Source organism: Macaca mulatta, chromosome 3 (assembly GCF_049350105.2).
Source record: "Macaca mulatta isolate MMU2019108-1 chromosome 3, T2T-MMU8v2.0, whole genome shotgun sequence".
Lineage (NCBI taxonomy): Eukaryota > Metazoa > Chordata > Mammalia > Primates > Cercopithecidae > Macaca > Macaca mulatta.
The window spans coordinates 46,688,144-46,702,307 of record NC_133408.1 but is presented as its reverse complement, the minus strand read 5'-3'; the positions used below and the strand labels follow the sequence as shown (position 1 = coordinate 46,702,307).

Genomic DNA, 14,164 nt, shown 5'->3' with positions numbered 1-14,164 from the left:
CAACTAAAATACAAAAATTACATGGTGGCAAGAGTATGTACTCCCAGCTACTCAGGAGGCTGAGGCAGGAGAATTGCTTGAACCCAGGAGGCGGAGGCTGCAGTGAGCCAAAATTGTGCCATTGTCCTCCAGCCTGGGAGACAGAGTGAGACTCTGTCTCACAAATAAATAAATAAACTGTGCCATTGTACTCCAGCCTGGGCAACAGAGTGAGACTCTGTAAATAGACTCTACCATTGTACTCCAGCCTGGGTGACAGCTGTGACCCTGACGTGATTTGAACACGCAACCTTCTGATCTGGAGTCAGATGCGCTACCATTGCGCCACAAGGTCTTGGAAACATAAATTTTTTGTGCTTTAGATGGACCCTGTTTCAGCAGTTGTCAGGTGTAGTGACCAGTATAGTTTTTTTTACTATCCTTTAATTAATTAATTAATTAATTAAAAATACAAGAGATGGGATCGTGCCGTGTTGCCCAGACTGGTTTTGAACTCCTGGGCTCAAGCGATCCTCCCATCTTGGCCTCCCAAAGTTCTGGGATTACGGGCATGAGCCATCCCGCCTGACTCTTGTTTGCTTTAACAGAAAACGGAAACACTCAGTGCTCCAGGTTCGAGACATTTGAACATAGGGAAAGCAGTGAGGTCAGGCCTGGCCACCTCTAGGCAGAGGACAAGGAACTCAGTCCAGCAGGTCGTTCCAGGAATACAAACGTGGGGAGGGAGCCGGATGACAGGTCAGGCCAGCGCAGTCCTGTAGGAGCCGCTCGGGGAAGACTACTGACTTCCTCCTCGTTTGTTTTGAATAAAGCTTTGTCCTAGTGGCGCTTGAACTTCAAATGCTGGAGATCAGGCTGCACCACCAACACTTTTCCAAGGACAGCAGCCCCTCCAGGGTGGGCGGGTAGTTTTTGGATTGGGAAGGCAACTGTTTCCTGAGCTCTGAACCGTTTTATTTATTTTTTCAGTTAGAGACAGCGTCTCACCTTGTCACCCAGGTTGGAGTGTAGTGGCACAATGATAGCTCACTACAGCCTCAACCTCCCGCACTCAAGGGATCCTCCTGCCTCAGTCTCCTAAGCAACAGCTGGGACTACAGGTATGTGCGACCACATCTGGTGGTGTTATTTTTGTTTTTGTTGTTTTGTTTTGCTTTTTTGAGAGACAGTTTTGCTACGTTGCCCAGGCTGGTCTTGAACTCCGGGGCTCAAGCAATCCGCCCGCCTCAGCCTCCCAAAGTGCTCCTCCTGCACTGTTTTAAGGTCCTATCTGAAGTCCTGTGAATGTACTATCTGAAGCACAGTCCCGATAAATCCTGCTACAGATGTGAACAGCACAACCTAAATATTGGCTCTGAATTTTTCCTCACACTTTAGCTAAGGTGCTGGTCCACTGCTGAAGTACCTACGCAAAGAAATCTTTAGGGCTAAAGAACAGAAAATACAGTGTCCAAGGTTGAGAGTTAGCGGCAAGACGTCTATATAACTCCTGGTGGCTAAAGAAAGGGATGATCATATGTTTGACCCCGACGTGATTTGAACACGCAACCTTCTGATCTGGAGTCAGACGCGCTACCGTTGCGCCACGAGGTCTTGGAAGAATAAGTTTTTTGTGTTTTAGATGGATCCTATTTCAGCAGTTATCAGGTGTAGCGACCAGTATAGTTTTTTTTACTACCCTTTTATTATGGTTTGGGATTGACTAAGAGTTCTTTCCCTTTTGTAATGCAGCTATTCGGAGGGAAGTGTAAAAGTAAACGAAACAGCATAGAAACAGATGCCACCACGGGGTTCGTAAATAATCCTCTTCTCATTCGGGAAAATTCACCTCCCTCAGGCTATGGAGTCTCCTAAGGAGAAACGTATGGGAAGCCACAGTGGAAAATGAGAAAGCGCAGTTTAGCGGAGAAGGCTGGGGCGGTGTTGTGAGGGAATCGGATTTTCTTCTCCCCAGCCCTCTGCATGGGGAACACTAAGAATTTGCACGTGAGCCAGATCAAGGAAAGAGTACTATGTTCAGGCCGGGCGCGGTGGGTTACGCCTGTAATCCCAGCACTTTGGGAAGCTAGGCGGATCACCTGAGGCCAGGAGTTCGAGACCAGCCTGGCCAACATGGTGAATCCCCATCTCTACTAAAAATATAAAAATTAGCCAGGCGTGGTGGCGGGCGCTTGTAATCCCAGCTACTCGGGAGGCAGGAGAATCGCTTGAACCTGGAAGGCGGAGGTACAGTGAGCCGAGATCGTGCCATTCCACTCCAGCCTGGGCGACAGAGCGAGATTCCGCCTCAAAAAAAAAAAAAAAAAAAAAGTATATTTGGAATAATCTGCTCCCTCCAACCCACCCCCACCTTCCCTGAAACAACCCCAGTTCGTTAACTAAAACCTTGGCATTTATAGGTATACAATCACAGCTCCTGCGCCCTCAGCCCTTCCATCAGCCCCAGGGGATCGGGCATCGCGTCGCTTCCCTCCGGCCTCTTCCCGGGGCCTTCCAGGATTCCAGTGTGCGGATCCTGGGCTCTGGCGGCTCCTGCGTCCCCGCGAGTGTCCAGTGCCGGCGTGGGGAAAAGACGGGGGCGCGGGTGCCACCGGCCACTCCTGACTTTCGCTGCTCTCCTGCGCGGCCCACGGAACAGCGGCCCCCTCAGCTTCCCCTCCCACAGCCCTCAAGTCCATCAGCACCCGGAGGCTGCCTCTTCCTGGACACAGTGCAGTCAGGTCTCTTCGGTCCCTCGTAGTCTTCCAGGTCCCCTTCTCGCACCTCCGCAGAAGGCGCGCGCTGCCCGCCCTCTACGCCCTCCCCTCCCAGAACAGACCTTAAGTCAGACCCTCAGGCCAGACTTGGCACCGCTAAGTCAAACAAAGCATAGTAGCGCGGTGAAACTTACGATTCCCTAGGTGGACCAGGAAGGTCCCCAGGCCGAATTCCTGCCCCACGGAGGACCTGACACCTGGGGTCCAGTAGACCCCATCCCTGATCCCTCCTGCCGGGCCATCTGCCCCAGCCCCTGGGAGTGGAAGTTACATAGGTCCTGGGGCAATGGGCAGGGTTTTCCCTGGGGGTTCAGTTGCTTAGGTACGCAGCCCAAGGCGGGTTATAAACTCCTAAGACTATATTATACCTGCATTATACCGTGGATGGTCAACACGCACCACACCGCAAGGAGCAAGTGAAATAAACTTTTGAAGACAGAGTTCAAGGGCGCATGGAACCGTTGAGAACACTCTGACTGCGCTACACTACTGTATTCTCTGGGGTTTCTTTGTTTGGAGACAAGTTCTCACTCCATCGCCCAGGCTGCAGTGCAGTGGCCCCATCTCTGCTCACTGCAATCTCCGCCTCCCAGGTTTAAGCAATTCTCCTCCCTCAGCCTCTGGAGTAGCTGGAATGACAGGCGCACATCACCAAGCTTGGCTACTTTTTGTATTTTTAGCAGAGATGAGGTTTCACCATGTTGACCAGGCTGGTCTTGAACTCCTGACCTCAGGTGATCTGTGCACCTTGGCCTCCCAAAGTGCTGGGATTACAGGCGTGAACCACCGAGGCTAGCCTGGTTTTTTGTTTGTTTTGTTTTGTTTTTCCCAGACGGAGTCTCGCTCTGTCGCCCAAGCTGGAGGGCAGTGGCTTGACCTCCGCTAACTGCAACCTCCACCTCCTGGGTTCAAGTGATTTTCCTGCCTCAGCCTCCCAAGTAGCTGGGATTACAGCACCCGCCACCGCGCTCAGCTAATTTTTTTCCTATTTTCACCATGTTGGCCAGGCTGGTTTTAAACTCCTGACCTCAAGTAATCCGCCCACCTCTGCCTCCCAAAGTGCTAGGATTACATGCGTGAACCACCGCACCCGGGTTGTTTTTTTTTAACCATTTTTGATTCCCACTGGAGATGCTGGCCATGCTTCCACACACCTGTAATTGTATGTGTGATTTTCACTGCCTGAGGAGAAGGGGAGTAGACATGGACCAACCCCACAATGGCACCTCTGAAACAAGAAATGTAGCAGAATGAACTGAACCAGGGTGGTGGTGACTGCAAGACCTGCTCTGGAGGTTGTTTTAAAAATCGGAGGCCAGGCCGGGCGCGGTGGCTCACGCCTGTAATCCCAGCACTTTGGGAGGCCGAGATGGGCGGATTACGAGGTCAGGAGATCAAGACCATCCTGGCTAACAGGGTGAAACCCCGTCTCTACTAAAAATACAAAAAAAAAAAAAAAAAAAAAAAAAAAAAAAAAAGCCGGGCGTAGTGGCGGGCGCCTGTAGTCCCAGCTACTTGGGAGGCTGAGGCAGGAGAATGGCGTGAACCCGGGAGGCGGAGCCTGCAGTGGGCCAAGATGGTGCCACTGCACTCCAGCCTGGGCGACTGAGCAAGACTCTGTCTCAAAAAAAAAAAAAAAAGAAGAGAAAAAAAAAAAAAAAAAAATCGGAGGCCCGGCGGGCAGTGTCTCACACTTGTAATCCCAGCACTTTGGGAGGCCGAAGCGGGTGGATCAGGAGGTCAGGAGTTCCAGAGGAGTCTGGCTAACATAATGAAACCCCGTTTCTACTAAAAATACAAAAAATAGCCGGGTGTGGTGGCGCGTGCCAGTAATCCCAGCTACTCCGGAGGTTGAGGCAGGAGAATCGCTTGAACCCGGGAGGTTGTGGTGAGCAGAGGTCACACCACTGCACTCCAGCCTGGGCAACAGACCGAGACTCTGTCTAATAAACAAATAAATAAATAAATAAGTAAAATAAAATAAATCAAAATTGAAGTAGGCCGGGCAGTGTGGTTCAGGCTGGCAATTCCAGTACTTTAGGAGGCGAGGTGGGAGGAAAGCTCGAGGCCAGGAGTTTAAGGCCAGTCTGGGCAACATAGAGAGATCTCTTCTCTACAGAATATAATTAGCTGGGCATGGTGGTGTGTACCTGTAGTTCCAGCTACTTCGCAGGTGGAGTAAGAACGCTTGAGGCCAGGAGTTCAAGACCAGCCTGAGCAAAATAGAGAGCCTCTACCCCCACTCCCCACCACACTGTTTCCACCAAAAAAAAAAAAAAAAAAAAAAAAAAGCTGGGAGTGGTGGTGTGCGCCTGTAGTCCTAGCTACTTGGGAGGCTGAGGTGGGTGGATTGCTTGACCCTGGGAGTTCGAGGCTGCAGTTAGCCATGATCAAGCCACTGTTTGAAAAGTAAACGCTCTGTCTGAAAAGTAAAAAATAAAAATAAAAATAGACTGGGCTTGGTGGCTCACGCCTGTAATCCCAGCACTTTGGGAGGCCGAGGCGGGGCGGAGGGAGATCACCTGAGGCCAGGAGTTCGAGACCAGCCTAACCAACATGGTGAAACCCTGTCTCTACTAAAAATACAAAACCTAGCCTGCCGTGCTGGTGCACGCCTGTTGTCCCTTTTAAGGTAGGGAGGCCAGGCTGAGACGCCCCCTCTCTCTAACTGCAGGACCCTCGGATTTTTGCTTTCCAGGCACCTCGCCCTTCGCTTCATGGCCCTCTAGTAGTTCCAGGGTGTGCGCAGTTGTGACCTGCTTCCCGTGAGCCTCTGCTCTACGGTCTCGGATAGAGCGTGCATTTGCTACCCCGCAGCCCTCGCGCGGCCAGGCACAGCGGACACCAGGACTCCAAGATGGCGTCAGTCGGTGAGTGTCAGGCCCCGGGTAAGGCTGTTTGGATGCCGTGGTGGAAATAGGAGCCAGGGTCCACGCTCCAAAGCCGCACTGGGACAGAAGGAACCTGCGGAGCTGCCTGCTCTTCGCTCGGGGACTTCGCCACGACCTCGAGGCGCGCGAGACCCTACTTTAGGGTATTACGCTGCCCGACCCCCTCCCGCCCGCCCAGCCGCGCCTTCCTGCTGCCCAGGGCCCGCACCAACCGGGTTAGGCGTGGAGGGTGAAGGCAGCTGGGGCACGCGCTTCTGGGCCTGGGAATGCGCCGCCTTGGGCCTTGCGTCCCTCTTTCCGCTAAGAAATAGCCGCCTCCCTGTCCCGCTGCGACCCAGTTGCTTTGCACTTGAATGGTACGCGCAGCTTCTGCCCTTCTTTCCAAAGCTTACGCTTAATGTTCCAGTGGGAGCTCAGGACTAGGACTGTGCCTGATACCATGTAAGGTTCGATGCATATGTGTTGAATAGGCTCAGAGAAGTGGGGTGACCTGTTCAAGGTCACAACTCGTGAGAGGGCTGAGCTAGTATTCAAACCTGACTGAGGCTTCGTGGTAAATGAGCTTTATTCTCTAGGATGGGCTTATGACCAGCCCGTCAAATGGGTTTTCAGTGACACCCATATGCAAATCGCTACATTCATCCAGCTGTGCACACTCATGATTTTTGTTTGTTTCTGAAATAGGGCTAAACCGTGTTTTAGTCCTAGATGCTCCATAGTAGCCTTGTCAGCAAGTCCTTGTTGGGAAAGTTGATCCCATTTTACAGATCAGGAAAATAACCGTTCGGGATGTGGTGTGGCCTCTCTGAGGTCACACAGCCTGATAGTGGCAGAGTTTTTATTAACCTATGTGTGTCTTAGCTCAGTTTCTGTATTTTTCTTTATTATTTTTTGAGACGGAGTTTCGCTCTTGTTGCCCAGGGTGGAGTGTAATGATGCGATCTCGGCACACTGCAACCTGAGTTCAAGCGATTCTCCAGCCTCAGCCTCCGGAGTAGCTGGGATTACAGGCGTCAGCCACTATGCCCGGCTAATTTTTGTGTTTTTTGTACAGATGGGGTTTCACCATGTTGGCCAGGCTGGTCTCGAACTGCTGACCTCAGGTGATCCACCTACCTTGGCCTCCCAAAGTGCTGGGATTGTGAGCCACCGTGTCCACCTGGCGCAGTTTCTATATTCTTTTTTTTTTTTTTTTTTTGGACATGGAGTCTGGCGCTGTCCTCCAGGCTGGAGTGCAGTGGCTGATCTCAGCTCACGCAACCTCTGCCTCCCTGGTTCAAGTGATTCTGCTGCCTCAGCCTCCCGAGTAGCAGGGATTACAGGCACGCAGCAATAACTACACCCGGCTCTTTTTTTTTTTTTTTGTATTTTTAGTAGAGACGGAGTTTCGCCACGGTGGTCAGGCTGGTCTCAAACTCTTGACCTCAAGTGATTCACCTGTCTTGGCCTCCCAAAGTGTTGGGATTACAGGCGTGAGCCACCGCACCTGACCTCTGTATTATTTATTATTTTTTTTTGAGACGGAGTCTTGCTTTGTTGTCCAGGCTGGAGTGCAGTGGCATGATCTCTAGCTGGATGTACAGGCGCGCGCCACCACACCTGCCTAATTTTTGTATTTTTAGTAGAGACGGGGTTTCACCATGTTAGTGAGGCTGGTCTCGAACTCCTGACTCCAGCCGGCCTCTGTATTCTTAATCTCAACCTGAAGAAGAGGGCTTCAGAAAAGATGAGAGGGAAGCTGTTTTCCCCTCAGTAAAATGGGCATATTCGTCATACATGGTAGTTGTGTTAAGGAGACAACCTGTGAAAAGCGAACACTGGGGCATTGTGTCTAAACATAGGGCTGTGGTCAAGAGCTCTGGACTAAGGATCAATCCATTTAGTACATGAAAGACATTTGGAACACTGCCTGGCCCACAGTGAGTACTCAGTTGGTGTGAGCTGGTCATCCCAGCCTTTACTTTGTGACCTTAAGGCAGGGTCACGTGCCTGGCCTATTCAGCATCACCCCAGTGAAGAAATTGGAGTCCATGTCTCTTAGGTACTGTATTGATGATCTTTTAGGTGGTGTTTGTCACCAGAGTACAAAGACAGTATTTCATGAGCACATAAAGTGTGGGAAATATGAATTAGCAGCAGTAGATAAGATCAGAGGTTGGCAAACTATGGCCAGTGATTTGGATTTCCTGTGGCCTGTTTTTGTCTGGCCATGAGCTCAGAATGGTTTTTTGTGTTTGTTTTTATTTTTTATTTTTATTTATTTATTTTTTGAGACAGAGTCTTGCTTTTGTCGCCCAGGCTGGAGTGCAATGGCATGATCTCAGCTCACTGCAACCTCTACCTCCCAGGTTCAAGCGATTCTCCTGCCTCAGCCTCCCAAGTAGCTAGGATTACAGGTGCCCGCCACCATACCCTACTAATTTTTGTGTTTTTAGTAGAGATGGGGTTTTGCCATGTTGGCTAGGCTGGTCGCCTTGGCCTCCCACAGTGATGATATTACAGACATGAGCCACCACGCTGGGCCCAGAATGGTTTTTTGTTTTTATTTTATTTATTTATTTATTATAGAGATGGGGTCTCAAACTCCTGGCGTCAAGCGATCCTCCCATCTCGGCCAAAGTGTTGGGATTGCTGGCATAAGCCACTGCATTGGGCCGTTTTCTGTTTTTAAAAAGATTGTTTAAAAATAAAATAGACTATGCTATGGAGACCTTATGTGGCCTGCAAAGCCTAAAATGTTTCTTCTCTGGACAACCCCCAGGCTGGATTTAGCACTCAGGAGAGACTGTCATTTCCATGTGGCTTCATAGTAATGAACAGTATGCTTCCTCTCAAGGATCTGTGGTGGTTCTACAACCATTACTGAGAATCTGTCGTATACCAAGAAGTGGGGATATTCCCATCTTCAGGTAGCTCATAATCAGGCAGAAAGGTGGTAATAGTTCTCATTTACATAGTACTGAGGGCCAAGTACCAAGGATTTCACAAAGGAGGAAACTGAGAAGGAGTAGTACCTTGCCCAAGGGCACACACCTACAAAATGGCACAAAACCCAGAAACCTGACCCCAGGGTCTGCTCTGCCTCTGAACTCTACTCTCTCTCTTTATGTGAGCCAATGATTGCAGATGGAAGCTTCAGTGCTGCAGAGGAGTGGGGTGTGTAGAGTGGGGGTGGGAATTTGAATAGGGCAACCAAGGACTGAGGCCTTCCTCTGCCTTCCAGTAAAAGAGAAATTTGTGGAATAAGTATAGATGCATCTGGGATGAACTGGATAGTCGCTTGCAGTGGTGCGATCTCGGCTCACTGCAACCTCTACCTCCCAGGTTTAAGCAATTCTCCTGCCTCAGCCTCCCGAGTAACTGGGACTACAGGCATGTGCCACCACGCCCAGCTAATATTTGTATTTTTAGTAGAGACGAGGTTTTACTATGTTGGCCAGGCTGGTCTTGAACTCTTGACCTCGTGATCTGCTCGCCTTGGCCTCCCTCAGTGCTGGGATTACAGGCGTGAGCTGCCGCGCCCGGCGAAATGTATTAGATTTGCTTTTGTTTTGTTTTGTTTTGTTTTTTGAGACAGAGTCTCACTCTGTTGCCCAGGCTGGAGTGCAGTAGCAGGATCTCCGCTCACTGCAAGCTCCACTTCCCAGGTTCACGCCATTCTCCTGCCTCAGCCTCCTGAGTAGCTGGGACTACAGGCACCTGCCACCACGCCTGGCTGATTTTTTTTTTTTTTTTTTTTAAGTAGCGATGAGGTTTCACCATGTTAGCCAGGATGGTCTTTGATTTCCTGACCTCGTGGTCCTCTTGCCTCGGCCTCCCAAAGTGCTGGGATTATAGGCGTGAGCCACCGCGCCCAGCCCCAAATGTGTTAGTTTTGTTTGTTTGTTTGTTTTTGTTTTTTTTTTTTTTTGAGACGGAGTCTTGCTCTGTCTCCCAGGCTGGAGTGCAGTGGCCAGATCTCAGCTCACTGCAAGCTCCACCTCCTGGGTTCACGCCATTCTCCTGCCTCAGCCTCCCATGTAGCTGGGACTACAGGCGCCCGCCACCTCGCCCGGCTAGTTTTTTGTATTTTTTAGTAGAGACGGGTTTTCACCGTGTTAGCCAGGAAGGGCTCGATCTCCTGACCTCGTGATCCTCCCGTCTCAGCCTCCCAAAGTGCTGGGATTACAGGCTTGAGCCACCGCGCCCGGCCAAGTTTTAAGGAAACACCCTTGTCTTCATAATACAGAGATAGAACTAGGGAGAAAAACAAGTTGTGAATTGTTGGCTTTTTTCTCCTGTGATGTGCCAGACTCCATGCCAGCCTCTGAACATGGTTATGAGATGCAGAATATGCCTGCATAGTTTATGTAAATGTGAAAAAATGGCTTCACTGGATCAGGAAGTGAGTTTTCTGGCTTCGTGTGGTGGCTCACGCCTGTAATCCTAGCACTTTGGGAGGCCGAGGCGGGCAGATTGCCTGAGGTCAGGAGTTCGAGACCAGCCTGGCCAACATGGTGAAACCCCATCTCTACTAAAAATACAAAATTAGCTGTGTGTCATGGCTCATGCCTGTAGTCCCCGCTACTCAGAAGGCTGAGGCAGGAGAATCGCTAGAACCAGGAGGCGGAGGTTGCAGTGAGCCAAGATTGTGCCACTGCACTCCAGCCTGGGCAAGTGCAGTGGCGCGATCTCATGGTGCAGTTTCACTGTGTTGGCCAGGCTGGTCTCAAACTCCTGACGTCAGGTGATCTGCCTGCCTTGGCCTCCCAAAGTGCTGGGATTACAGTGTGAACCACTGTGCCCGGCCTCCCTCAGCAGACTCTTGAGGCTGGTCCTGACAGAGCCTTAGTCTTTCCTTTGATCCCAAAATGGAGAAGAAATCCTTGGAATGATTTAATCTGGCTCCTCTTGTGGTTATCTTTGAGAAAGCACCGTGGTCCTAGACTCTTTGCCCTCAATAGGACACCTGCTAAAAGCTTTTTAAAACTGATCATTAGCTGGGTGTGGTGGCACACACCTGTAGTCCCAGCTGTTCAGGAGGTTGAGGCAGGAGGATCACTTCAGTCCAGGAAGCTCAGTGAGGCTGCAGTGAGCTGTGATCACACCTGTGCATAACCACTGCACTCCAGCCTGGGTAATGGAGCGAGACCCTGTCTCTTAAAAATAAATAAATAAATAAATAAATAAATAAATAAATAAATAAAATCTTTGCAGGGAGAACAGGGGAGACCATTCCTTCCTTAAGTGCATCTCCTTGACACCCACAGGCCCACCCACTCCCTGGCCCTCCGTGGTCTCCTCCTGGGCCCAAATGTGAGGACAGTGCAGTGTCAGCCAGGAATTCTTCTGATTCCTTGTTCTCAGACTCCCATTGGAATATGGTCTGGGGCCGTTCAGTCATTTGGAGTGGTTTTTCCTAAGTCAGTTGCTTCTCGGAATGTGTAATCTCATATTTTTATCTCTGGAAATTGTTGGCGTCCGTGGTCCCAGGATGCTGGAGGTGGAAATTCCTTGGGTTTCTTTCATTATACTTGCTCGGGCTGGCCCATCTGGGGAGGCTGGCAGCTATGTGAACCCAGATGCTCTTTGAAGCCCTTCCCCAGTAAACAAGTACATCAAGTCTGAGTGAGACACTTGGGGCCACCGTCATGCCGCTCTCCTTCCACATCCCCTCTAGTACGTTCTCCAGGCACGCATCCCCAGGGTTGGACAGGGCACTCTCATATTGGCTTCAGGGACGTGGGGGGCCAGTCCTGCCCCCACGTTGTGTGTGTGACCTTGGTCACGTGGCCCAACCTCTCTGAGTCTATCCCCCCTCCCCTCCTGTAAGATAAAGGCACGAACTGCTTGCTGTGAAGATGAAATAAGCTAATAATGTCAAGTAAATGTTAGCTTTGCAGTAGTCTTTCCTGTCCTCCACGTTACTACTTTCTTCAAGACCCTTTTCTGGAGTTACTCCCAGCAAGCTGTTACTCAGACGTCCTGTTGGTTAATAAAGCTGACGCTGTAGCAGTTCTGCTATTGTGTGGACTCAGGCTTAAAATAGTGGGCTTGATGTGACGCATTTCTTTGTCATATTTTGTATGTGCAGCCTCTGTGTAATTGCATTATGCACCGTTGTTGCATAGTTGAAGTAGTGGCAGGAAAGGATGCCATGTGTGTTACTGGGAGATTATTCAGTGGGTATTTTTTCTCACTCTTCCGTTTCAGTACCAGTGAAGGACAAGAAACTTCTGGAGGTCAAACTGGGGGAGCTGCCAAGCTGGATCTTGATGCGGGACTTCAGCCCTAGTGGCATTCTCGGAGCATTTCAAAGAGGTCAGAGCCTTGTGGATGTGTGTAAATGAAAGCAAATCTCTGGGTCTTCAGGTCTCTTTTTGCCATGAATTAATTTGGGCGACGAAGGTCTTGTTGTCTGAAAGCAGTAAGTTATATAGAGGAGGACAGGGAGGGGTGGCTAGGCCTTGGACCTCCATGGTTGATTGGTGCTTTCAAAGGCTGGCTCTGAGATATTGCAGCCAAGAACGTGTTTCCTATTGCTTGGAATCAGTACGTCTGCCTCTTAGAGAAATCCTAAGACTTCTTTAAGAGGAAAATGAATTGGAACCATAGTGGGCATTAGTCTATAATATGATGCTCACCTCCCTGCCAGAACTTCCAGGACAAATATTTGAAATGGCCTATCTTGGCTGGGTGCAGTGGCTCATGCCTGTAATCCCAGCACTTCGGGAAGCCAAGGCGGGGGGATTGCTTGAGCCAAGTTTTAGACCAGCCTAGGCAATGTGGAGAGACCCCATCTCTATAAAAAAATCACACAAGAAAATTAGCTGGGTGTGGTGGTGCGTGCCTGTAGTCCCAGCTACTCAGGAGGCTACAAGATCAAGGCCAAAGGGGAGAGGTGGAATCCAGGTGGGCCTAGTTCAGGAGCTGGTATGTGCTTATAGTTTAGGCTATGGGGATTGGAGACCTTACTGGCATTTGTGCTTATCACCTTTATCAGCCAGTGAATGCAGGGCGAGGGGCTTAAACAGCCAGAGCAGGACTGAGTCCCTGAATGTCAGCCAGACTCAACTGTGTGCTCAACTTCACTGAAATGTGAAGCCCAGCAGGGCAATGAGCGCCTCTTGCGTTTGCAGGTTACTACCGGTACTACAACAAGTACATTAACGTGAAGAAGGGGAGCATCTCGGGGATTACCATGGTGCTGGCATGCTATGTGCTCTTCAACTACAGCATTTCCTACAAGCATCTCAGTGAGTGCCTCTGCAGCATCTTGCCTTCAGTTTCCCAAGAGAGGGTGGTGGTGACTGATTTCATTAGAGACAGCAGCCCACCTTCTTCTGAGGCTGAGAGACCATTAGTAAATCCCTTATGTTTCCACCTAAAAGAATTGGAGGAACCTATCAGAGTACAGTATGTGGGATATTGTTTGAATGAGAAAATTGTGACGAGAACACAGGAAAATCACAATGAAGCCAGGGTAAAGAGAATACTTAGAAGCATTCTTTAAAATACAGCAGGCTCTGTGAAAATTTGGCTCGATCTTCCTAGTAGCCAATGCAGAAAGAGAAATGAGTTGAGTGGGATAATCTGGTACCCCAGAAAAGCAGGGCTGTTCCGGCTTTGAGGCTCGAGAGGAGCTTGTCTGGTGGGAGATTGGCAGGAAGTGTTGCTGACGTCCTCTGACTAGACTGTTTCTGACAGTGTCGTGTACACCCCCCACCCCCACCTCACTCCCCCTCTGCTGCACCAGGGTGGTGCTGCCTCTGAAGGACGGGTTCTCAGGGCTGTTTGTCTGAGCAGGTGTTCCCTCTGTTCCTTCTGGAAAGAAAGCAGCTGGCCAGGTGGCAAGTTGGCTCCTGAGGTGTCTTTGTGACCCCCGGGTCTGCTGATTCTGCAGACACCGGCAGGCGGGTCGTGGGTCATCTCTGAAGGGAATTCTCAGGAAGGCTTTGTGTGATCTCAGCCTGCTTCCTGTCATGCCGTGCCTTCACTGTAACCTTGTAAGATACTTACCATCTTGCCTTCCTGACTTCAGAGCACGAGCGGCTCCGCAAATACCACTGAAGAGGACACACTGTGCACCACCCCCGACCCCATGACCTTGGCCTGAGCCCCTCCGTGAGGAACACAATCTCGATTGTTGCTGAATCCTTTCATGTCCTAATGGGAATTAACCTCCAAATAAAAGATGACTGGTACGTGTGCTGCTTGCCTGCCATAGCCATTGTCCCATGCTCCAGGGGCTCCTGTGGCACAAGGTGGGGGGAGGTTGTCTTTCCAGGGCATTGACCTGTGAAGGCCTTTGTGGACTTCCCAGACCACCACTTGGGTTGTGTCCAGCTCCCTGGAGGGCAGGGTGTCATCCAGGCCTTCCTGCAGCAGCAGTGCCGAAGTCTGTCCCCTGCCATGAGTGCTATGGACAGGTGCATTCGCAGACACTCTGGCCTTTAGTTGGCTGACCCTTTATGGTGTAACACAAAGGCCTGTGTGCCTGAGAGTACCAGACCCCACCCCGGCCGTCCTGTGGCTCTA

At 50.4% G+C, this 14,164-nt stretch overlaps 1 protein-coding gene and 2 non-coding genes across 6 annotated transcripts; 1 reads left to right on the top strand and 2 right to left on the bottom strand.

Annotated features, from left to right (window-relative positions):
- Nucleotides 1–262: 262 nt before the first annotated feature.
- Nucleotides 263–334, bottom strand: TRNAW-CCA (transfer RNA tryptophan (anticodon CCA)). Its single transcript has one exon. It is a non-coding gene; the product is annotated as a tRNA-Trp (tRNA).
- A 1,187-nt stretch (nt 335–1,521) lies between these two features.
- Nucleotides 1,522–1,593, bottom strand: TRNAW-CCA (transfer RNA tryptophan (anticodon CCA)). Its single transcript has one exon. It is a non-coding gene; the product is annotated as a tRNA-Trp (tRNA).
- A 3,993-nt stretch (nt 1,594–5,586) lies between these two features.
- Nucleotides 5,587–13,835, top strand: ATP5MF (ATP synthase membrane subunit f). Of its 4 annotated transcripts, none has more exons than XM_015134377.3 (4): nt 5,587–5,626; nt 11,840–11,947; nt 12,766–12,882; nt 13,668–13,835. In XM_015134377.3, exons 1-4 carry the CDS (start codon nt 5,614–5,616, stop codon nt 13,694–13,696), a joined length of 267 nt encoding a protein of 88 aa, XP_014989863.1. In that variant the 5' UTR covers nt 5,587–5,613; the 3' UTR covers nt 13,697–13,835. The 4 variants fall into 4 exon arrangements, with proteins under 4 accessions (XP_014989863.1, XP_077852400.1, XP_077852402.1 ...); XM_077996274.1 differs by having other exon boundaries at nt 5,587–5,644; XM_077996276.1 differs by lacking the exon at nt 12,766–12,882.
- Nucleotides 13,836–14,164: the final 329 nt, after the last annotated feature.

What these genes read in the sequence shown, in the direction of transcription:
- ATP5MF (XM_077996274.1), top strand. Translation starts at nt 5,614, where the DNA reads ATGGCGTCAGTCGGTGAGTGTCAGGCCCCGG. An exon ending in CGGTGAGTGTCAGGCCCCGG is followed by an intron (nt 5,645 to 11,839) that starts GTAAGGCTGTTT and finishes CTTCCGTTTCAG; the next exon opens with TACCAGTGAAGGACAAGAAA. An exon ending in CATTTCCTACAAGCATCTCA is followed by an intron (nt 12,883 to 13,667) that starts GTGAGTGCCTCT and finishes TCCTGACTTCAG; the next exon opens with AGCACGAGCGGCTCCGCAAA.